The 25,517-nt window shown below is 40.1% G+C and overlaps 2 protein-coding genes across 18 annotated transcripts in view; one reads left to right on the top strand and one right to left on the bottom strand.

Annotated features, from left to right (window-relative positions):
• Positions 1-16,797, top strand: part of NSUN7 (NOP2/Sun RNA methyltransferase family member 7) — a 54,945-nt gene extending 38,148 nt beyond the window's left edge. For both annotated transcript variants that reach the window (XM_034771107.1, XM_034771108.1), the window contains exons 10-13: positions 1,516-1,617; positions 4,771-4,888; positions 10,142-10,256; positions 14,535-16,797. In XM_034771107.1, the coding sequence (XP_034626998.1) occupies positions 1,516-1,617; positions 4,771-4,888; positions 10,142-10,256; positions 14,535-15,188 (989 nt within the window). In that variant the 3' untranslated portion in view covers positions 15,189-16,797. The remainder of the gene's footprint in view (positions 1-1,515; positions 1,618-4,770; positions 4,889-10,141; positions 10,257-14,534) is intronic.
• Positions 16,798-19,288: 2,491 nt separating this feature from the next.
• The window catches only part of APBB2 (amyloid beta precursor protein binding family B member 2), a 343,676-nt gene continuing 337,447 nt past the window's right edge, over positions 19,289-25,517 (bottom strand). For all 16 annotated transcript variants that reach the window (XM_034771095.1, XM_034771094.1, XM_034771089.1 and 13 more), the window contains one exon: positions 19,289-23,222. In XM_034771095.1, coding sequence (XP_034626986.1) covers positions 23,055-23,222 — 168 coding nt within the window. In that variant the 3' untranslated portion in view covers positions 19,289-23,054. The remainder of the gene's footprint in view (positions 23,223-25,517) is intronic.

Here is a 25,517-nt window from a genome sequence, read left to right as displayed (position 1 = left end):
AGGAAACTATTAATTACACGCCCATCCTAATTTAAAAAAGGCAATGAGAAATATAGGAAAACCTAATGAACAATACTGTGTTTAAACAGAACCTGGTTTTTTTGCAGTACTTCATATTACTCATCAGATGGAATCAGCTAATATTTAAATCTGGACCTTATTCTGACAGATTACATGAAGTACCTAACTTTTAACATTTAGGTTGTGACAAAAATAAAGGCTAGAAAACTTAGTATAATGTATGAAGTGCTGCTGACATTTTTCAAACCATGTCTTCTCTCATGTACACTTCACAACCAGCGAGGTCCTTTCTCCTCCTGTTCTTCCTTCCAGTGGGAGAGTTCTTCATATTCCCCATTCAGTGGGGAATTACTAGGTCATTGATTACTAATACTTATTGAAAGGGGACAGGGAACTAAGAAGTCAAAATTAATAAAATTTGAAATTAAATATCTCCTAGCAGAAGCGAGGGTTAAAACTTGCTTATGGGATGAGGAGGAATAGAAAAGAAGCCTAGAAGGGTTGTAGACACATTTCAGTATAAGAGAGCGCTTTCTGTTTCTGTTAGCTCGATAATAACCATTTTGTGGGATATGAAACCTTCAACCTTGAGTTTACTTAGCTGAGGTGGTTACCTCAGACAGGGAGCAATTTCAGATTTAAATATACCCTAATTTTTGTCTGTGGGTTTGGATTTTGTTTCAATTTATTTTCAATTTTTTACTTTTCACAATGTGTATGTCACAATATGTCACTACATTTTTGACAAAACAAAATGTGGTGATACTTAACCGTGATTAAAGAATTTCATTATTTTTTCAGACTTTTTGGTTCAGGGCCAATCGTTGTGGCTCAAAATCCCTTTTCAGTGGGAGTTAAGGGTGTGCTCAGTGTTTTGCAGGACTTGATATATAATGAGAGACATTTAACCAGAGAAGCCAAACGAACGAAAAGATTTTTTGCTTAGTTCTGATTTGCATTTGAAAATTCAAGATGTCCAAGAAGGAAATGAGCATTGGGGTAATGCTCTTGATGATTCTACAGGATTTGGAGACCAGTTAGAAATCTCTAAGAATAATTTCAAGTTAATTAAATAGATTTATGAAATTGAGCATTATTCTAATAGAGCGTTCAATGTATGTTGTCTATTTCACAAAAGAAATATCTCACAAATAAAACACTTGTTTCAAGATTTAAGGTATTGTCAAGCATTTCATTTTCAGTTAACCATATCTCCTTATCGACTTAATTGATTTAAGTGGATTTATTGTACAAAATCTTCTTTAAATACTGAGAAATGTTTTAAATATAAACCGAATAACTAGGAGGGAAAAAGTAATTATATAGGCACCCTTGCACTTTGCAGTTCATGTGATCTGATTTCACTATGTCAGCAGTAATCAGGTCTGTTAATAGAGAATTTTCAATGAAAACAAATGGATTATAAAATATGGACATGAGTTTTAAATGTAAAAATGAATTTGGCTATTGTTGTTTTAATAACTTTACATTCAGATGCAGGATTGCTGAGAGACCTTTCTCAAGGATCTGTAGCTGAAAATAAACTCCATATTCTTGCTGAGACGCAACTTCAGGAGTTAATGCATGCAATGCGATGTAAGTCTGTTTTCTCTCAAGTTTACGAAAATGTGACCATAATTTAAGATGCAACATATAAAAAAAATAGGCATTGCTTACTTTAAATCTTCAACAGTAAATGTGTACCACGTTCTCAAAGTAATGTCCACTTCGTATAGTCTACTGTGAATAAATTTATTACCTCAGTTTCCTTCTCTCAGCATTTATATAAGCCTTCCTCCTTACCTGTTTCGTGCGCCGAAGTTAGGGCTGGTCTACACTTAGTCCGGACTTCGGACTAAGGTACACAAATTCAGCTACGTTAATAACGTAGCTGAATTCGAAGTACCTTACTCCGGACTTACCGCGGTCCAGACGCGGCCGGAAGTCTCCCCCCGTCGACGCCGCGTACTCCTCTCGGCGAGCTGGAGTACCGGCGTCGATTGTGAGCACTTCCGGGATCGATCCGGGATCGATTTATCGCGTCTTAACCAGACGCGATAAATCGATCCCAGAACATCGATGGCGTGCCTCCGGACCAGCCGGTAAGTGAAGACTAGGCCTTAGAGAAGAACATAAAAGCCACTAAAGCAGCCGTAAGATTAGGATCTTTTCCCTGTTACCAGCTGCAGTGGTAAAGTGATATATAATTATAGGGTAAAATTGTCAAAAACACTTAATTCCCTTTTGACTTTCAGTGGGACTTAAATGCTTTTGAAAATGTTACTTGTAATAACAAAAGTAGTAAATAAAAATGAAGTTTGTGGACAATGCTCCAGGTCTTGAGAAGTATTTAGGCATCTAACTCCCATTGAAATCAGTGTGACTTAGGTGCCTCAAATACCTTTGAGGATCTGGGCCAAAGAATCAAGAGCAACTAAAAACTCAAAAGTTGGTAAACAGAAGCATATGTTGTACATGGGTGACTTTGGAAGGGTAGCAGTTTACTGCTTCCCCACAGTAGTGTGGCAGTTCTGTAGATACTTAGGCATGGAAATAACTTTTCAAGTACAATGAGACTAGTCACGTGAGGAAAGTTACACACATGTAGAAGTGTTTGCAGGATCAGGCTGTTACTGCATGCACAGAGTAAAGAGGGCACTGAGACTCTAAGGATTTGGAAATATTCAAGCTAAGGAAAAATATCCAAAACATTCTTTAGTTGGAGGGATAATCTCGGGAAGCAGAAAGAACCCTAGGGATGAACTTCAGGGCAAGGACCACGTTTTCGTTCTTTATTCATACTGTGCATAGCACAATGGGTCCATGCCCATGACTAGGGCCTATGCTACAGGGATTATAGCAGCATGGCTGCAGGGCCGTGACGATGCCAGCATAACCCTATAGTTTTAGATGCAGCCTATGAGGATGGAAGGAGTTTTTCTGTTGCTGTAGGAACACCACCTCCCCATGTGATGGTAGCTAAGTCGTTGGAATTATTCTTCCATCGATCTAACTGTGTTTACACAAGGGGTTAGGTCAGCATAGCAATGGTGCTTTGGAGTGTAGCTTTTTTTCCCACCTTGAGCACTGTAGCTATGTCCACCTAAACTGTAAATGTAGCCTGGGCATAGAGCTCCCAGGTGCTCTGGTAGTACAAATAATAAACAGTAATCATTAACCACACATTAAGAATGCATTTGAAGTGTGATACAGCAGCCATGGTTTTTGTGGTACACGTGCCGAGACATTGCATGTCTGTCTCTGTTTGTTGCTCTGGTGCAACAGCACCTGGAAGAGACTTCAGTTCATGGGATCTATAATGCCCAGAAACATGAATTGGAGGCTCAGAGAAGAGAAACAAAGAGTGTAGAGAGACAGATTCATGTGGAACAACTTAGAAGAACTAAATATGTGCAGTTTGTCCAGTGTGGTGGCTAAGGAAGAATTAAGGCCCAAATCCTGGTACCTGCTCCAGCTGCTTTATGCTAATCTGGCAGCAGAAAGATGACCATTGACAAAGATTCCCCTAGACAGCCAGGGATTTCTCAAAGTGGCATAGGGTCATTCTAGCACTATATGCACTGCCACCCCCTCTGGTCTCCATGGCAGGAGGCATGAACAGGGGATCCCTATGCTCTAGTGTTCCTCAGAATAGCCTTTAGGGGCTGCTGATAGCAAGCCCATTGTATAACAGCTTTGAGGCTACAGTCATTATGTTGGGAACTTACCTGGAGGCTTAGTCATGGCCCCAGGATTGGGAAGGCTGTAAAAAAGTGGATTACAGTAGACCCTCAGAGTTACAATCACTAGAGTTACCAACTGACTGGTCAACCACACACCTCATTTGGAACCAACCAGACAGTAGAGCCCCCCCTCCCAAAAAAAAGCAAATACTGTACAGTAAAGTGTTGTGTTAAATGTAAACTACTAAAAAAAGGGAAAGTGTTTTTTTTTGTTTTTTTTTTTTTGATAAGGTAAGGAAACTCTTTCTGTGCTTGTTTTATTTAAATTAAGATGGTTAAAAACAGCATTTTTCTTCTGCATAGTAAAGTTTAAAAGCTGCATTAAGTCAATGTTCAATTGTAAATTTTTGAAAGAACAGCCATAACATTTTGTTAAGAGTTACAAACATTTCAGAGTTACAAACAACCTCCATTCCCAAAGTGTTCATAACTCTGAGGTTCTACTGTAATTCCCTCTTTGATCTTCTCCATATCCCCTTCACCCTTCTGTTCTTAACAGCATGAGCACAGCTCACACACAGGCCTGGATTTGTGCCTAAGTCTGCAAATATTTGAAATACATTTAAATAAAAAAGCACTGGAGAGAAATTATGTAGGTTGGCACATGTGGGTTTTACTATATGTAATAGGATGCCATTTGAAAAGGAAAAATGTAATCTTAATAACAATAAAAACTTCCTGGAAATGCAATGTATTAGAATGTGGCATAGCTGGAAAATGTGCTGGCAACTCTGTTGCTTTGAAAATTTAAAATACATTGGACAGATTACTAGAACTGTACTAACTTGAATGGGGGGGGAGAGAGATGGAAAGGATGATTTAATATCTTTTATGATCTGATCATTGACTATTTCTGCATGTTCACTATTCATTTGATAACTTTCCAATGATTTTCGTAACAATTGAAACAGAAGTGTTTTAAAATATTGTATATTTTTTAATTTTAAATTGCTTTCCTTATTCCAAAAATGGTAAATGAGAAAAATGTTTTGTTGCATGTTTATAGTTAATAAAGTGCAAGCCATTGTCTACTGCACTTGTTCAGTTTATCCAGAAGAAAATGAAGCAGTAGTGAACAAAGCACTGGAATCTGGAGTGGAAGGAAGTAAAGTACAGCCATATAGGTAAGGAATAAATAGTCTTTTCTGAGGAAGACTAAATAACATAGAAAGGCATTAGATACATTTTTCCATTTTTAACTTTGCTCAGTTATGTTGGCTGAGCATTTACCATAGATATCTATTGTATGGACTTATGAAGATTATTTCTTAAATCTAAATGATAAATAATTTAAGTAAAGGTGGCTTCTGCTGTCTTCTTTCTTTCCCAAAATCGTAAATAATAATAACTCTATAAGTAAGCATTTCAGTGTATGTGACAGTCACATTTAATGAACTTGCGTCTTAGCTAGGAAGCCAAGTTGATTTTATCTTCCAGGATGTCCATTTCAAAATATAGGACCCTGTTATCTGGTCTGCTTCCATGAGGCTGGGAAGCAACCAGGCTTCTGCAGATGTCTTGAAATCCCCCAAACTCATAAGACTCCTGTAGGCTTAGAGAGCTGATTTCCTTTTCCGGTCTCAGGACTCCTGCTCCCTGATAGTATGATTAAAAGGAAAACAATCTAAATTCTATCCCCTGCATAGGTGAGATTTGAACACATACAGTATACTAGTTAAAATGTAGTAGCTGTGAAATAAACCATTTATCGATTTTGTGTGTTGGAAATCCGCTTCAGAGCATGGTTTCAAACATATCCTTACTCTTACTCTAGCAAATCTATTACAGACCGTATTAGACATTCTAATATTGTATTCTACCTTATTCTATATGGTGTCCAATGAAAAGGACTAGATCTGCTGACAAGAGTTGTCCTTGGTTTAATCCCAAAGTTGTGTGTTGTATGGCTTGCCTAACACCACTTTAGAGGTGAGACCAGGAAAAGTGTCAAATACGCGATTTAGTAGATTTGTCTTTTTAGTAATCCAAAAAGTTGGCAAAACATTGTACAATTTCTTATTCACACTTAGACCAATTTTGGCCATATTTTAGCTAAGATTTTTACCCCTCAGAATCATGCTTCTATCCTAAACTATGACCTCTCAATTTCCCTTGCATCATGGCAATGTTTAATATTTTTCTGCCAGCTGCCATTCCTTTTGGTGATGTGGAAGTGCAAAGTGTGCTGCTCCCAGATTGCTGATCTGATTGCAAGTGCCTCTCTGATCAGCATTCTGACAGGGTGGGGAGTAGAGCATTACTGGAATGGAAATGATGTTACTGGACTGGTGGTATAGGAGTTCTGTTTTCTCACTATCAACAGGAGTAGGGAGAAAACTAGGCTAAACTGAATCAGGTTTGAGACCAGGGAACTTAGGCATGGTCTTGTCAGATAGTAACTAGAAGATCAAACAGCAAAGAAAAAATAGCAACTCTCATTTTTTAAAAATAATTGCTTTGTGGTGTTAAGCTATCAGTCTGTAAAATCATCCAAGTTACACAGGTTCAAACCTTGCTGTCTTTGGAAAAAATGCCCAGTTTCCTGATATGCATGCAGACTCTTAAAATAGGTTTTTTTTCTTGCTACCTCAACACTAATGTGGGCTTTAGCTATTGCTGCAGTCAATGCTCAGAAGTTGTACTAACGTTGTTTATTTCACATGTAATATTTTACTTTGTTTACATAGCACCTAAAGCATACAAAAGGATTGCAAAGCCCTTCACAAACCAAAACACTTTTGATACCACTCTAATTCACTGCATTGGAATTGAGAGTAGGAATAATCATATGCATACCCTGCTGCACAGAAGTGTGGAAGGAGAAATTTTGGCCCAGGATGTTGGGGCAAGTTTCCACTTATGTGTCTTGGGATCTTCAATGTCCATACATAGGTTAGAGGACCTGTGTTTTAAAGTCTTATCTGAGACTCTCCATAGAAAAATGTCATGAAACTCTAAGGAGGATGCCAGGCTCAGTCAGCTCTCCTGGATTTTGGAGCTGTTCTTCCAAGGAGTCCAGGTATTTCAAATGGAGGTTTAGAATACAAACCATCCTTTGCAGCTACCATAATTGTTAAAAAGATTTCTGTACCCACTTGTGGACTGAAGAGGTAAATCACAATACAGAAATGTAAACAATTACAGTAATTTTTGTTTTGCATATAAATGCAAATACAAAACTTGCCCTTGGAGAAAAGGCAGGGGATGTTACTTTGCCAGAGGCGAATGAAAGTGATGTCATATTTCCACCCTTGATTATCTAGGCACTCTCCAAGAGCCTCTCTACAGTGGCAGTACATATAGTGTTAGAAAACATGTTAAGTAGCAAAATGTACAGTAGTACTTAGCATTCAGTTTAGACAGGGCCCATAGTGATTGAAATTGTGAGCTAGTCATGGCCAACCCTGGCATAGATGACTTTAACACAGCCATCCTTGTCTGAGTATTTTACAACATATTAATTAAGATATGTTAGAACATGATACATTTTCCTATTGTAAAAATGTCCCTGGTGAAAGGGAGCCCCTATATAACTATTCTACATTAGTAGCCACGGGTTCAGTGTCATGCTGGACCAAAAATCAACATGGGCCTCAAGCCTTTAGATTGTTTTTGTTCCTTTGGGATTTGAAGGGCTATGAAGTCTGCCACTTCTTGTCTCCGAAGTGGGGAAAAAGAGGGACTTTGAAACCCAGCAGTCTTTTGAATCACCTTGGACACGTACAGCCATAGCAGTGTTCATTGCTATAAAGCAATATTGTGGCAAATCCTCAAAAGGAGACCTAAGTGTCAGAAAAAAAATTCGTTCTGCTAATTCTTTCCCTAAAATAGTATGGAACCTATTACACCAGCCAAAAGAAAAGAAGTGTTTTACACAAGTTTAAGGCGCTTCCTAATACTAAGAAAGTACGGGCAGATAAAACTCACCTTGGATATCACAGACCTAAACTATTTTATAACTAAGAAAAATTCAAAATAGTGACTCTGGAAACACTGCTTCCTTTATTGGAAGAAGGAAAATATTATATCCTGTGGACCTTATAGGTAACTATATTTTGCATATTTTAATGCATAGTTATGAACTCCTAAAGATTTGCATGAGCAAAGTAATAATGGCATAGCTTAAATAAAATATATACTGTGATTGTTTTCATAAATTGAAAATGTTTTCAAAGCCCAAATGTATTAAAATGTATTATTCATGACCATTTTCTTGAGCTGTTTTCCTTGAGAAATAGCGACTCTAATCATCTTTTTTTACACACTGTGATACAGGAGGGCCAGGGAGCAATGGGAAGTGGTAGAAGGGAAGTATATAAACCCTAGATTAATTAAGGCGTGGTTCCCTGTAGACTAGGGAGGGTTGCTACAGGTTAATTGGAGCACCTGTAATCAATTAAGGCCCTGTTAGAAACCTAATAAAACCCCCTGCTTCAGGAAGTCAGGGGGAAGGAGAGAGGACTGGAGCTTGGAGGTGTGCTGTTAGACTTGGAGGAACAGAAAACTGGAGTAAGGGAGACCCTGCCCCAGCAGGGGAAGGATGTTCCCTCCCCCAGCATTTAAGGACTGAAGATACCCCACCCCAGGGAGAAGAGGGTAAGAACCTGCAGGGGTTGAGAGGGGCTGGGACTCAGAGTGAGGAGCAAACCCAGACCCCTCCCCCGCTTCCCTCCTTTACCACCTTCCTGGACCACTAGTGGGGCCCTCAGTGCCCCAAGAGCAGGGGTAAGGGGTGGTATTTTAGCCCCCCCCCCAACCAAGAAAAGCGTAGGACCCACCATACTATATCCACCATCTTGTCACAACACTTTCAAAGAGCGCAGAATTCATCAAGAAATTCTGCTGCAGAACTGCTAACTCCTATGATCAGATGGGGAGAACTTGCAGCTGGAGGGGAACAGGCTATGCTAACTTAAAAGTATATCTGTGCTGTTGCTAAATTTACTCTGATCTCGTCTATGCTGAGGAGCAAAATAATCTCTCCTTTTGGAAATTTTGCACTGAGAACAAAAGTGAAAGGAAGTGTTGCCAATATTTCTGGTTAGGGCAGACCACTGATCTAGAGACAGTGACTTTACTCAATATTTAATTTCCTCTGAAACAAAAGATTCAAGGGTTCAGGAAACCGCTAGTCCAGAACCTGCCATAGGTCTGATTCTCTGGTCTGTTATATCTGTCTGTGTCACTCCAATGATGCAAAGTAGACTTCAACTTGGCAGATATGGGTACCTAGGGAGTTCCTCAGTGAGGCTTTCCTTCAGATTGCTCTGTTGTGTGGTGGGACTCTGGGCCAGCACATGCTCATTTTAGGACTGAATTGTTGGAAGGGTGATATACCTGTCCCCTCTGTGCTCTAGACCTGCTCTGAGCATAGCTCAGTCAGCATGCAGAATCTGAACCCATGTTTCCTTTTAGGGTGTGCTTTGTGACCATTTGTTTTCAGATGAAGACTCTTTAGTAGTGTGTTTCTATTTTTGGCCCTTCAGAGACTACCTTGCCATGTTTAGGTTAGTTCAGTTAATATGTTATGGTGAGTCCCAGTGGTATTACTCTAGTTAGATCCAGCCTGCCCAATTTAAGCATTATTCAAAGGTACATGTCTTGGAGAATTGATTCCATATATTCCTTGGTATCAAATCCAGTGGTCTGTACTGAAGTGCTTTTCCTTAGATGATCACCAGTTGGAGTAGCCCATGGCACAGGTCAGGAGGAGGTGGTACAAAGGTGGCTTTTGGTCCAGTAGACCAGTCTAATACCAGGGTGTAAGTCTGAGCAGTCTAATGGTTGCTCTAATTTACACTGGCTGCCAATGGTCCCGGAATCTGCAAGGAGAAAGTTGACATAGGAGTCAGTATACCACTTTCTCTACATTCTATGCAACCATTTCAAAGCAGCCTAATGAACCTGAGGATCAGGGTCTAGATTTTAAATTTTTTTAGATGTTCTAGCTACACATGCAAGGAACCTTTTTATAACCTATAATATGATATTGTCCCATTAACAAAGAAAAATATATTTAATACATTTGAATTAACATGTCTGTATTAAATACAGACCAACATCTTCACTGTCTTGATATACTCAAAGCACAGTGATTGTTTAATAATCGGCCCTAATTTCACATTATGAAAATGTGAAAGCGAACATTCAAAACATTGTTTTAGTACAGGTTTGTTGTTGGTAAAGACAGTATACATTAAAATATTTAAAAGTCTATCAGTAAATTTGTTTTAATCATAATTGTATTTTTAAATGAGTAATAGGGTGTCTAAAATGTAACGCATGTCAGTAAGAAAAGTTTGTGTGCTGTACTCAACTAATTTTTAGTTTATTTATTTACATTTTAAAATTACAAGTCTTGTTTGTAATATTTACAGGCTTAGTCCTCCTCTGTGGTGCAACTCAGAAATAGAGGGCACTTCTGATATTTTTTTCAAAATGGAACCCTCCGAGATTTCCAATTGCTGTTTTTTAGCTGTTCTAGCAAGACAGGTAAGTCATAAAAAGTATGCATTGAGAAAAGTACTTGTTTAAGATGTATATATGATTTCCTCTTCTCTTTTGTTTTTAAATATAATTTAAAAATGAGCACACACAAGGGAATGTTCATAAATTACCTGACTTCACCATAACCATACAGACAGGAGAGTGGACTTGTCTCTGAGCATTAGTTGCACTGTACTAGGCAAAAGATTGAAGAAACAAGCAATCAGTGCAACAGTTTTTCCTAGAGGCAAGTGCAACTGAAAGATCCAGCTTCTGAAATTGCACTATGCTGAGATAGAAGGGATGTGCTGGAGAGCTCACAAGTTTTCTATTTAGTGTTCATGTATCAAAGAGGTGGTTGTGTGTGTGACAAATGAAATCTAGTGTATACTTGATCCAGTTTTTAGCTTTGTCACATTTTAGGGAGGATTGGGTTGGTATGCAATTATCGTTGTTCTTTCCCTTACTCCTCTGTTACCATGGTATGTTTAACATGCTGATTGAAACTGGTATTCAGCAGAGAGGCTTTAAAGCAACCATCCTGTTCTGCCTGTATGCATCAAGCCCAGCAGGGATCACAGCAGTGCTATATATGTTGCCAAGACTCAACAGTATTGAAGCAGATGAGTCTTCTCCTATTGCTTGACCATGGAGTGAAAAGTAGAAAGTTTCCAGTGAGGATTGAATCCCCAAGATAGTTAAACAGTTTTTAGAAAGTATTTATTGTAATTTGTTTTACCTGGACATGTTTTGATGCTTCAAGTAGAATCTTGTCTACAGTACAATATATTTTACTACTCCTTTACACATACACACTGCCTCTAACTCTAGATTTCTTTGCCAAGAAAATGAAGGAGCTTCCTTTGATGAACTGTTCAAAAGAAGTCTGTTTTTATCCTACTGAATGCTTTTTCATTTGAAATTTAAAAATCATCTTTTTTTCTAATTGAGTATTTTTGTATCTAGAAATATGCCTTCGTTTCAGATGACATATTTGAGGTAAAGGCTCTCCTTCCAAAACAAATGCATACTAAACTTGATAAAAGCCACAATACAGCTTCTTCTAAAACAGAACATGGTGTAGATGCATTCTATATTGTAATTAAGCTAAAAGTAATTTCCAGCTTACATCCCGCTCCCGCACTGTGACTTGTCCTGGGATAAGATTGGCATAGTAAGCACTACATGTAGTGTTTGCTGTGTCAGGCTTTTAAATTGTATAAAGAATGGTTGGCCTCGTGCTAGTGCTTTGTGTACATCAATGCAGTGCTTGTCCGGGCTGGAAAAAATGATGACTACAACTGATACCTTTAAGGTGGCTTGTAAGTGGGGAAAACTTGTCATTTCTCTTTTCTGGGGGGGGATAAAATACTCAAGGTTATGGAAAAAATGGTAAAGGTGATTAATTTTGGAAGTTAAATATAAGATTGATTTGATCAGTCAGTCCATCTCCCTATGTATTATTACAACAAAGTGGGCAGTGAGAACCATCTCTCTCTTGGGATGATAGATAAGTCAAAGGGTTCCATTACAGCAAGAGAATTCTAAATGGAAAAACCTGATAAATCAGCTAGTATAACTTCCTGTCAGTGCAGGATTCCCACCCGTGCCCAATACATAATCTAATCAAATTTTAGATTATGACAGAGGGGGCTCCCACCATTTCTGAAGAGTGCTATACACGCTAATAAATCGGCTGAAACATCTCACAGTGAACTCTAAGTATTCTAGTCCTCAGTTTCATTCCCAGCCCTGTTGTGTGTTTAACTTTATACCTATCTTGATAGTTTAATTCATATCTTAAAGAATTTAATACTGGGCAAACTTCCTAGTAATACTTTTTACATTGTATACTTCACCCAACGATCTCCAAGTGCTTTGCAAACTCATTCAGTGTTCATAAATGGTAATATATTTTTCTCTTTATACACAAGTCAGATATAGACCTAGATTCACGAAAGGACAGAGGTGCCTAACTGCCAATTTTAGGTGCCAAAATCTCTGCTCAGCTGTCCCTGTATGTATCTAAATTCACTCAACACCTAAATATTTTCAGTAAAAGTTCATCACCCATGTTTCTGCCTCTGCACATGCACCCACCAGAACTTTGTGGCCGGATTCCTAAGCCCCAGAGTAGTGCACAAACTGAGCAAGACAGGCATTCTTCTGCCAAAATGGCCTGGGGGGCTAGGGTGGGAACAAATGTGGTTAAATAATGAAATACTCAGCGTGGAATAGCATCAACATGAGCCAGAAAGTGAGCAAGCAAACAGCCTGGTAGTTAGAGCACTCACCGGGGGAAGTGGGAGATCCAATTCCCCCCCCCCCCCACTCCAATGATTAAATTCTATGTCTACAGTGGAACAGCTGCTGCAGGTGAGAGAGAAAGTCCCCCCCTCAGAATGGCTTATAGCCTGCTCCCCAAGACACTCACCTGAGGGGGCACACCCCAGTTCAAATCCCTTCTCTTGTTTGGGAGCTGAGACCCATCCCCATCTACCTAAGTGAGAGTTCCCTAACCGTTGGGCTAAAAGTTATGAGGGAGGTGGTAGCTTTTGTCCTCTTCTTGCTAAGGAGGCCTACTCTCAGCTTTGTGTCTCCCACGGGGTTAGCTCAGGCAAGGAGCCACCTAGCCTGCAGGCTTTTGTGACTCCCATTCTGAGGCACCTCTCACCCCCTTTATTGTATTGGGAGGTTAGGCACCAAACTCAAACTTTGGTGAATCCCAGTGATTTTCCTGGCATCCAAAAACTTCACCATGGAAATACTCTGTCACCATGCTGAAGTTCCTTTGTGAATCTAGCATGTAGTGCAGGGGTAGGCAACCTATGGCACGCGAGCTGATTTTCAGAGGCATTCACACTGCCTGGGTCTTGGCCACTGGTCCGCAGGGCTCTACATTTTAATTTAATTTTAAATGAAGCATCTTAAACATTTTAAAAACCTTATTTACTTTACATACAATAGTTTCTTTCTATATGTCTATAATATATAACCATATACTCCCTTGATTCTGCAGTAAACATCCTTTAATAGCATGCAGCTGTTGCTTTCAAGATGTTTGCATTGTTTTCTTTTCTAGACCATACACTGAGCTTGACAATAGCTGGACGGGGTTGAAGGATATATCTATACATTTTAAAACCCACAGCAGCAAGTTTCAAGAGCCTGGTCTACAGCCCTGGGTTTGCATCATAGCTGTGCTTAGCACTGTATAGGGCAGTAGTTCTCAAACTAGGGCCGCCACTTGTTCAGGGAAAGCCCCTGGCTGGCCGGGCCGGTTTGTTTACCGGCCAAGTCCGCAGCTCCCACTGGCCGCAGTTCACAGCTCCAGGCCAATAGGGGCTGCAGGAAGGGCGGCCAGCATGTCCCTCGGCTCGCGCTGCTTCCTGCAGCCCCCATTGGCCTGGAGCGGCGAACCGTGGCCAGTGGGAACTGCAATCAGCCGAACCTGCGGATGCAGACTGTAAACAAAGCGGCCCAGCTTGTCAGGGGCTTTCCCTGATCAAGCGGCGGCCCTAGTTTGAGAACCACTGGTATAGGGACTTGGGCTGGTGGTTGGGGGGGTGGACTTCAGAGACACAGCAACCCTGTTGCTTTTAGCACCATAGCATAAGCTTGAGTCTGTAGACCCAGTGTCAAGGGACCAAAGGGTATCCAGTAGCGCCCAGTGGTGGAAGTCTAGGAGGGTGCTTCCTCTTCAGGAGTAAGCAGTGAGAGCCCAAGGAACTGCTCTGGCAGCAGTGGGGCATAGGGGAAACCAGGCCCACCCTTCTCCACCAGGTTCTGACACAGAGCCCTTTGAAAGCAGTTACCTTGGTGCAGGATTCAGGTCTCTGTATCCCTGAGCGCATCTGCTGGGTCACTTCTTACCCTTTGCTCTGGCTCTGGCATCTCTCCACTGGTAGCAGCTCGTCTTTGGTCCCTGCAATGTGGTCAGGGTGCTCTGCCTCGGTGGTCTGGAGTCCGGGCAACTTCCTGGTAGGAGCCAGCATCATACGACTGCTGTCCTCCTTAGCCAGCCCAGACTGAGCTGAGCTGCTTCCTTTTATATGCTCTCTCCACTGAGAGCATGTCCAGCAAAGGTGAGGGGGTGTGGTCCCTTGGGCCCAAAGCAATTTATTAACTCCTGGATTGCCAGGGTGGGATTGATACACCCCATCACACCCAGGGACTCAGACTCATTGCCATATATTTTAAAGTGCAGGTGTAGCCTAAGGGATTAAAATAGAGTGCATAGCTTGATGGTGTAGTTTAGCTCCACTAACATTTCTTTAATTTCAGAGGGATCCAGCTGAAGTAATGTCTGTAAAAGACATTTTGGCTCGTGCAGCAGCAAAGGGTCTACTAGAAGGTCTTGATATTGGGAAATCATCAAAGAGAGAAGAGAAGAGGAAGAAAAAATCAAAAGTAACACAGCAAAGAAATGTTCCTAGAGATACTGGGGTACAAACAAACATTGTGGAGTTCCTCAACCGAGAAATGATAGCTATTAATACTAATTCTGAAGTTTCACCAATTAAAGCAATTAGTGGTGTTCCACAAAAAAATGTGAACCAAACAAACAGTTCCATTCAATTGAAGAAAATTACCAAACCCATCTCAAACTCATCCCTGCCAGGAATGCTGAAGAACACACCCAATCTGTCATCTATGAGTAAGGTGTTTGAGAGACGGACACACATTAGAAAGCCACGGGCAGAAGATAAAATGGTTGTATTGAAACCTGTGGAGATAGTTCTGCCTCCAGTAATGGTGCCATACTTCAATCCACAAGGGAACAAATCTCAAATTTCGGCTCAACATTACTATTATCGCTGGATTGGAATAAAGAGCTCAGCACGTGACTTATTTATACCTTCTTTATCCAAAAGACTGGTCAACCCAAAAGAAACTTTACCTTCAACTGTGGTTAAGCATCCTCGACCATGGATTTGAAAGTGGATTTTTGTAACTGGTTCATAGTTATTTCTTCAAAGTTTGAAATTATATTTCTATAATGCCAGGGTATATCTGTGGAGGCCACTACTTACCTTTAGGGAACATTTATAATTAATACCCTTTTCATGGCTATTATGGAAATAGCAGGGAGATATTTTGCAAAAGAGACTATTATGTAGTTGTTTCAGTCCAGCTATTCAATTTGGAATGTCAAAATGCACATAAAGTAATAACTACAGTAGCTTATTCAAATCCCTAGGGGGTGAGCTCAAAAGTTGTATAGCTAATTGCTAATCAGTAGAATGTGACATGTAGAAAGAAGGCATGCTTCAATAACCTTCTGTACATATTTGGGCATACTTAATTTTAAAAGTAATCTTTGCACGTTTTGTTCAGTGGTCTAAAAGTTCACATAGCAACAATGAAATTATGGTGGTCTGAGCTTACTTTTCAACAAGATGGTAGCTGAAAATTGTATCATTATTTATGACCACGGCATACGAGAGCGAATCATCAAAATTGTTAACCAGCCCATTTTTTCCAAAAATGGCTCTGGATTATTCACATGCTTACATTGTATGTACTTGTGTTGAAAATTTTGTGCACAGCTGGGGAGCACACTGATGCCTCAGTTCAGTCAGATGTGCTTTAAGAAGCAGCAGAGGAAATTTTGTTTTAAAAAAAATTGAATAGAAAATTTCATTTTAAAACTAGACAGGTATTTTGATGCTAAAATGAATTCTGAATTATAATCTGACACATCACAGTGCTGCCATGGTTTATAAAAATCATAATTGTCAGGCTAATGGCGGCTGGTAGAAGGAAGCTCAAATGCTGCTTTTCATGAAACTGCTGTCTATTAGTGGTAACAATTCAGAAATCGTGAAAGTACTTATTCTGCATCCCTACAGGTGACAAATGTCAAGCAAAATAGGAACACTTAATACCAATATTATTCATCTGAATAATGACAGCAAGTTTTTGGTTTACATTTATATGATTTTAACAATTTCTTTGGAAACATCGGTGATTGAGGGGGGAAATGATAAACAGCATTTCTAGTTATATGTAAAGATCAGGTTGCAAGTTAAACTATAAATCATTTTAAACAGTATACATTAACTGTCAATCATTTCTAACTACATTTAATATGTGGTTACATCTTGCTAAATATATTGAGATGTCAATCTATTAAAATATTTAACTTTTATGAAACTAGAATTGTTTATCACATTCTCAGTTTCAGTGTACCAACTTTTTTTTTTTTTTTTTTTTAAGCAAGATAAAATAAGGTTCTCTTAACCATAGGACATCTTAACTCTGAAATTTGAGTGGAACTTCAGAACTTCCTTCCTGTTTGAAATGATTAGTACATATTTGTATGTAGAATTGTTCTTACTGACTTGAGACATTTAACCCAACTAGCAACTTCATAAGTATTATGCAACATATTTTTGAATAGGATTGGTTTTATTAACTTTCTTTTAAACCAGAAGTGTGTACTTCATAAATATTAAGATTTTTTTCCCCCTATTTCACTTGGGTCCATTGTATTGGTACTTCTACTAAACTGTCCTAGTTCTCAAATAAAATAAAGTAAGAAGTATTATTGTGTCCACATTCCATACTCAGTACAGAGAATCTAAAGGAGAGCTAGACAAATGCACCTACTTTGACAAGGGTTTGATTCAGATGTGGAATAAGCAAAACTGGTTTTGAACCCTCAAAGACGTACAATACAAAGAGGGGAACTTGTATGCAATAAGCCATGCATTATATCACTGGCATCCAATGTGTGGCCCTTGAGGTTCAAATTTATATTTGATTATGAAATAAAGATGGTTCCTGCCATTTTAAAACAAGTACTTGCATTGCTCTGAGGAGGTGGTAGTGGATACTGCTTCCCTTGCAACCCTAGTAGCACCTTCAGTATGATCTGAAAGCACTCTTGAGAAGCTTTACTTGCTGCAACTGCTCCCTGACAGGCCTACTTCTGCACTGCAGGGGAAAAAACAAAGTGTCTGCTCCATTGCCTATATCCCAGCTGGGCTGTGCAGGACAGGAACTCATGTAGTTCTACTGCAATCTACAGGAGTGCCTAGCAAAGGATGGCTTCCCTCTCCAACAGCCCAGACATGGGGGGAGAAATGAAACTAAGTACCTGGAACCTGATTCTTTGTGCCAACCCAACATCTAATTGAGATGTTAATTCTAAGCCTAATGATAACATTTCAAATGTCAGTATTAGCTACTGATGATCATTTTAGACAAGGGCAAGAGGGTTGGAGTGAAATCCAAAGAAGAAAATTGAGAATTTCTTCCAACGGGAATATAGAAGGAAGAAAGAAGGGAGAGAAACAAAGAAAAATAGGGTAAGGAAAGAAACAAAGGGCAAAAGAGCCTGTGGTCATCAAAGGTGAGTTTTCCCACTGCTGCTAAAAGTAATCTGTTTAACAAAAGAAATAATTTTAATAGGTAAAAGTTTTGTGCTGCTCACTCGTTACCTCACTGTGAGTAAACAGGAGCAGGCTTGGCACCACACACCCACCCTCACTGGTCAAGAGTAAACAGATCCATGAAAAGGGGTGAACTTCTGCTTCCCAACTGCCAGGGAAGAATTGTGACAATCACAATTCATTCTCTGATCTCCTGGGCAGATAGTAAGGCTCCTGGCTTGAGTCCTGTGTTTGCAATGTACAACTGGAAAAAAGCAAGAGAACAAAATGACACTATTTTACAATCATAGTTCACAATAAGGATGAGAAAAGAGAAGCCGCCATTTAGGGAAAGGGAATGGAAAATATAAAGGGAAAAATTTATTTTAAATATAGTTCCTAAGCATGGCTCAAAGTAGGTGGCAGGGGTGTGAGATTCTGTAGTTGGGAAAGGGAAGGCAAAAAGAGTGGGTGAGTTTTAAAATCTTTTCGTTTTTAATGCACAGTGGGTGTTATAACAATAAACTAAGTAAACAGTCTCTCTTAAAAATAAAAATCGTGTGCTCATTAAAAGGTGCCAGTAGACAGCTCTGAGAGTGGAAGTTCTGTTCACATATGGGGTACAGCACAGTGGTGCAAGTTTCCATCTGCTGTCCTACCACTGGGTCTCATCTGATCTAAGACTAGATTTCCAGGGGCTGGTTCAGTCTCTTTGACTAGATTGTCCAAGAGCCAACAATGATAAACATGATGCTAGAGAACAACTTGGTTCACAAGCCACTTTTGCCATCAGCTGGTGGCAAATTTTAGGTATTCCCAGATTGACCCAGAATTGCACCAGCAACCTACAAGTAAAAGGCTCTCTCTCTATGTATATATATATATATATAGAGAGAGAGAGCCTTTTACTTGTAAGCTTTAAAACAGACAAATCTGACTTCCTCTTACTCCTCCACCCGTTAAATATATCGTTTCTAGGACTTAAAAGCAGTTTATATTTCAAGCTGTGCATTAGGGCAAATCATAGTACCGCCTTTTCCTTAATACTGGCTTAACATTTACCACAATTCAGAAAATACATTAATGTCTCTCTTCTGAACTGGCCAATGTATTGGTATCTTTTCTAAACAGTAAATACAGAGAAACTTTCTCCTTCCCCCCACCAAGGTTCTGTCCCAAGAAATGAACTACTTTCCAAACTTTATGGACTAGTGACAAGTGAGTCAAGCATTTTATGCATCTAAATTTATTCTCACAACAGATTACATTTAAATGTGTAAAAGTGGTCAACAGCAAAAAAGAAAAAAAAGTTCTTTTCAGTGTCAATCAGCTGCTTTATATAACACTGAGCTCTGACTGATAAACTGTGCATTTTCCCTTTTGCAAATACTAAGCTAAATCAAACCTTTGTTTGGTGACTGTACAGCCCAGGTTTTTAGCAATATATTAAAATAACTAAGCCTGCACAGATAGAAGTAACAGTGTTAATGTTAAAGTTGTAAAGGCTGAGCCAGTATCAGCTATTAAAATAAAAATAGCTGTTTTCACATGTGATTTATTAACAGTTTTATATCCCTGCTTCATTGCTTTATGACATGTTTGATAAAATTAAAAGAAAAGGGATTTAAAATCTTAGTAAATGACACAAAACAGTCTTAGTTATTCCATAGCTTTATAGCCTGCAAATCTAAGGAAGGACTTTTTTTTTTTTTTTTGTGGAAGAGGTACAGGTAGCTCTTTACACAAAGTTTATCACTAAGAACTCATTATAATGTAAGTGGGATCAATTTCCTTTCATGCAATCTGTAGGTGGTTCTTATATCCTGACACCACCTTTCCCCCCCTCCCCCAAATGAAATCATAAGTGGTTTAAATAAAAACTAAAAACTGCAGCAACTCAAAGGAAAGGCTTTAAACTATAGACATTGGCTGTGGCTATAAATCTCCTTGCTTCTGCAAGGGAGCATATTAATGAGGTGGCCTGTGATATCTGCCTCTAACTTACCATTTGCATTTATAAAATAAGAGAAATTAGCTTTACACATTGTTTTGCCATTTCTTCTACATATGCCAATAAAAATGTGACTACAAATAATTATAAAACCCACCTTTTTAGGCAACCTATAGTACACGGAGATTACTTAGCACTGGATATGTTGTGAGATCATGTCCAGTAAAGATAGTACATCAACATCATAATGCAGGCTATTTCAGTAAAAATAGAATAAATAAAATAAAAATATTTTAAGCTGTATTTAACAGGTTAATTCAAAAATGACATGAGACATACAAGGCATAACATATGCCTACTTACAGAATCACTAGATATAAAGAATGCATAGGTAACTGAAGTGTCACTACATTAGGTAAAACAATGGCATTTGCTCTCACGCATGCACCAGCCATAATTTTTGGCCATGGCAGAAATTAAGTCAACATAGTGTTTTAATGTAACTGGTTTTACAAAATTAGGCCTTGATCCTGCAAACACTTAGGTATGTGCAGAACCTGTAAGAGCATGAGTCATTCTGTTGAAGCCAGTGAGACTAATGTGCTTATAAAGCACATACCTAAGTGTTTGCAGAATCAAAGTCTTAATCAGTATTTTGGTAAAATAAGCAAAAGTATTTTAAAAACAAAATATCCACAGATGATCTGTGACTTTTCAATACATTCCTATCCATTGTCTTTTCAATACCTACTGCAACTGCATCCCTGACTCTCTTTATGTGCTTTAAGAACAGGAGTACTTGTGGCACTTCTTCGGATGCATATATATGCATCCGAAGAAGTGGGCTGTAGTCCACGAAAGCTTATGTTCTAATAAATTTGTTAGTCTCTAAGGTGCCACAAGTACTCCTGTTCTTTTTGCGGATACAGACTAACACGGCTGCTACTCTGAAACCTGTCTTTATGTGCTTTGCTGCTGAAAGCAAGCTAAGTACTCCTGGTCCTGACAACAGGAAACCGAACCACACCAAGTAGTGAATAAAAACAACAGCTTTTTAACATGACTGTTTAATTACAAAGGGAGGTCCTGGTCTGCCATCATGGGGCAGCAGCATCACACAGATGCAGTGGATCTCCTATGGAATGTATTTATGCTATTTAAAACTCATTGCAAATCTGAATCCTGGGAAAGTTTCAAACTGGAACTTTAAAAGGACACTGTCAAGGTTTTTGCTGAGTCTGGGGAGTGATAATGAATACAGCATCTTACGTCTCTAGGTCAGGTGGGGTTACCATCTGATGGCTGCTGATAACCACTGTGGGGGGAAAAATGGTATTAGCACAGTTCCCAGTGGAAACCACTGAGATTACCACTACTGGAACCCAGAGAGACAAAGGAGTGAATGTGAATGCAAATGCAAGTTTCTTCTTGTAGCTTTGGTTCTCTGAACAGGGTTGAGGTACATAAATACCTTGCTGTGTTGGGACTTAAGCACTTGGTAATTTTAAACCTGGGTTTAAAATATTAGGCACATGCTTAAATATCTTGCTGAAATTGGGACCACAGGCAAGTGTTTTAGCTGAGTGTATGCTAGTGGGTTGTATTATTCTTTATATTACAGTAGTGCTTAGAAGCCTCAGCCAGGTCAGCGCCCCATTGTAGGTTCCAGTTAGGTACTGTGGCACAACAGAGGATTTCAGGCCACTGGCTGTGCAGCTGGTGTCCATGAAGCTGCACCTTTATACACCAGCAGAGCATCAGCCCTTCATTTGCCAGTATGGTCACATTTCCGTCATGTTAAGTTCATTTTAATTTTTGTTAGAGCTGTCCATAATTCCTTTACAAACTCAAGGCTGAAAGTGTTTGATCATCATTGCTTTGGCCCTTGCATTCACTGCCTGATTTGTTTGTTACTGGGGTAAGCTCATGGGTAGCAACTACGACCGATTTAAAAAAAAAAAAAAGAAAATACGCAACCATTAATTTAAAACAAAAGCCACTAGTGAGAGAAAGCTAGGTCAAATTCTGCGCCTATCTATCTTGACAATGTCCCTTTAGAATTACAGTGTCAACATACCCAGATGGTTCAGCCTTCCAGTAGATGTCTAAAATGGAGGCAGAAAATTTTTAACACTGGTAAAAACATCTGCACTGTTCCATTTCTATTGTATGTACCACCCTGCAGTTGTAATAAGACAGAGGGCAAGGGGAAAAAACAAAGAAAAAGATAAGCATATAAGTGCATTGAAAGGTTAGCACAATGTACGCTTATAAGGGGCAATACTGCATAGTTTGTTTCCAAGGAATTTACAGTAGAGTGGACTAACACAGCTAGCTGGAGCTTTTGGAGCAAAAGCACTGAAATCAGGTTACCCTACATGTAGCTCCATCATATCAGAGAAGAACTGTGTCATTCCTTTGTTGAGAGCTGCTACAGAAAGGGCATTAAAGTAAAATGAAACTTCATCATGGTATAAATGAGAATAGGTCTGCCCAACAAAAACGTGATAGTTCTTTTGCATCTCATGTAAATATTAACTCAACACCAAACTCCAAATGAAAGAACTGGGTGATGGGGCCTTCAATTGAAAGTTTGCACACACAAGGAGTAATACAGGGAAAATGTGTAGCTTTCTAGTTTGTGCCATATATAACAGTTCTGAATAAGTCCCTCTCTTAATCATAGATGGTAGGAGCCCACAGTTAAATAAATCATATTTTTGTTGCACCATGTTGGATTTTGGAGAATAGATTTAACAGCCCCCCGATGCAGTTGTCTATTTTAGGGCAAAAGGCTAAAGCTGATGCATCCTGCTCTGAATTACTCAAAACTTTTCTTCTCCAAAATCATAATATATAAACAGTAAATGAAATATGGTCACCATGGTTCAAAAGCATGTCAGGCAAAATTATAAAGTGGTTCCTAAACCAATGCCAACGCGCATTTTAAAACTAACAGGTGCAGCTTTGTAAAAATAAAACTTGGTATTTATACTACAGTAATTTAATGGTAACTAATACCTGGTACCTACTCCAGTGTTGAAAACAGGGCAAAGTGCTGTAGGATTTAAGGGTTGCTTGTGACAAATCCAGCTCAAGAAGATGGTGAAACTATAATTCAGGCATCAATCACTCCAAGGACTTTAACATTAGTTCACTAGGAGGGACATGGCCATATTTCTTTTTGGGTGTAAATTTAGGTAATGTTCAGAATATTTACAATCAGAAATAGACCTTCTACTGTTCATGATGTAACTCATTGACAGCAAAAAAATTATTCATGCGTCTTTTCATATCACATGATGATGGCAAGAACGAGAGAACATGCTTGTCTAACATTGTTTTGATAAGGATAAATTCTTTGAAGACAAAGCATCAGCAATTTAAAATGGAAGGTTGAACATCATCAGTTCATTTTCTTTAGCGTAGCTACTGTTTCTTCAATTAAGTGTTACAAGAATCCTTTCCCTTGGGCAGCTATGGCATCTCAGAAACAGGGCGTTTCTGTTTTAAAGTGTCAATAAGGGACAAGACTCCGCGTTTGACATTAGTTGTGACTCTTCTGGTCATCGAGTCTGCAGGAGGAGGGGGCGGTCGAACTTTCTGTGAAGGAGGTCTGGCTACCAAGCACTTCTGATACCGTAACTGCAACAAAGCAAATGTGTTCCACAATCATTAGTGCACTTCCGTAGCTTCACATGAGAATCTTAAATTCAGTACTTTTTATACATTACAGGCAAACTCTGCCACTGAACTTGCTAGATTCATTCCAGGACTGGTGCCAAAAAACCCACTGCTAAACTAAGGGATCAGTGACTATTTTAAAAGCTATTTCAAGAACAGATTAGAAACAAATGCTGAATTACACTGATATGTGTGAAAAGCTGAAACTCCCCCTCGGTCTTATTATTTATTTCCCCCCAGACGCTATCTTGGACACATCTGCAACAGCCAAGCCCTTGGGAACTGCTGAAGCTTTAGCTGTATTGCCTCCAAAACCCCAAAGTGCATCTTCAAAATGGGATAAAACAATCTCTAACTTCAGCAGTTTATGCCACATTGGAAGTGAAATGGAGGGGAAAACCAAAATAAAGTAAGAATTAAATTATTTTAACAGTCCGATGACCGAACACTTTCCGGGCCTAGGAACACCCTGGCAGACAGAAACTTTTAGGTCTGGTCTATACTACCCGCCTGAATCGGCGGGTAGAAATCGACCTCTCGGGGATTGATTTATCGCGTCCCATTGGGACGCGACAATCGATCCCCGAATCGGCGCTCTAACTCCACCAGCGGAGGTGGTAGTAAGCGCCGCCGACAAAAAGCGGCAGAAGTCGATTTTGCCGCCGTCCTCACAACGGGGTAAGTCGGCTGCGATACGTCCAATTCAGCTACACTATTCACGTAGCTGAATTTGCGTATCTTAAATCGACTCCCCGCTGTAGTGTAGATGTACCCTTAGAAGCGTTGGCCCTGGCCCAATGATCAGAATAAATATTTCAGCCCCTCAGACACATCCCAAATGCACATACAATCTTTGGGGCTGGGACCGCCTGTTCTGTGTTTGTGCACCTGGGACAATAGGGTTCTGGTCTTTGAATGGAGCTTCTCGGCTCTAGGATAACGTAAATAATTATTAATAATTTTCTTGCCTTCTTTTTTTCTTGCTGTTTTTGTTTTTCAAAATGTGCTACAAAGTCCTTATCTTTGATCTAAAATTCTTCAATACAGGAAAGGACAGTTACCTGTTCCGTAACTGGCGTTCTTCGAGATGTGTTGCTCAGGTGTATTCCACAATAGGTGTGCATGCTCGTCATGTGAACCGGTGCCGGAAGTTTTTCCCTTAGCAGCATCCGTAGTGGAGGAGCCCCGCTGTGATCCCTGGAGTGGCGCCTCTATATTGCGCCATAAAGGGGGCTGCGCGCTCCCCCCACCCTCAGTTCCTTCTTGCCAGACAACTCCGAGAGGGCGGGATGTGGAATACACCTGAGCAACACATCTCGAAGAACGCCAGTTATGGAACAGGTAACTGTCCTTTCTTCTTCGAGTGATTGCTCATGTGTATTCCACAGTAGATGACTCCAAGCTATACTGGATGGAGGTGGGTAGGAGTTTAAGGGTTACCCGGGTGGAGCACCGCCCTACCAAACCTGGCGTCATCCCGCCTTTTGGAGACAATCGCATAGTGCGATGAAAAGGTGTGGATAGAGGACCAAGTAGCAGCCCTACAGATGTCCTAAATAGGGACACGGAGGCCGCTGATGAGACCTGAGCTCTCGTCGAATGAGCCCTCACTATAAGAGACAGGGGAACCCCTGCCAGGTCGTAACATATGTGTATGCACGAGGTGATCCAGTGGGAGATCCTCTGGGTGGAAACCGGTCGCCCCCTCATGCGCTCGGCCGATGCAATGAAAAGCTGAGGGGATTTCCAGAATGGCCTGGTCCGGTCTAGGTAAAAAGCCAGCTCTGTACACACATCTAGCATATGCAGGTGTCATTCCTCATTGGAGGAATGGGGCTTAGGACAGAGGACTGGGAGGAAAATGTCCTGGTCCATGTGAAAAGCCGAGACTACCTTCGGCAGAAAAGCTGGGTGCGGGCGGAGCTGGACCTTATCCCTATGGAAGACCGTATATGGGGATTCAGAGGTCAGAGCCCTAAGCTCCGAGACCCGGCGGGCTGAGGTGATAGCCACCAGGAACACCACTTTCCATGACAAATGGGACTAAGAACACGTGGCCAAGGACTCGAAGGGGGCCCTGGGAGGCGGGAGAGTACTAGATTCAGGTCCCAGAGCGGGACCGGGGTCTAGCGTAAGGGAATGCCCGATCCAACCCTTTTAGGAATCGGGAAGTCATGTGGTGTGAAAACACCGAATGGCCCTGCACTGGGGGGTAGAAAGCCGAAATGGCCGCCAGATGTACCCTGACCGAGGAGG

This window comes from Trachemys scripta, chromosome 5, assembly GCF_013100865.1.
Source record: "Trachemys scripta elegans isolate TJP31775 chromosome 5, CAS_Tse_1.0, whole genome shotgun sequence".
Lineage (NCBI taxonomy): Eukaryota > Metazoa > Chordata > Testudines > Emydidae > Trachemys > Trachemys scripta.
The sequence above is the reverse complement of the archived record's forward strand: the minus strand, read 5'-3'. Positions and strand labels throughout refer to the sequence as shown.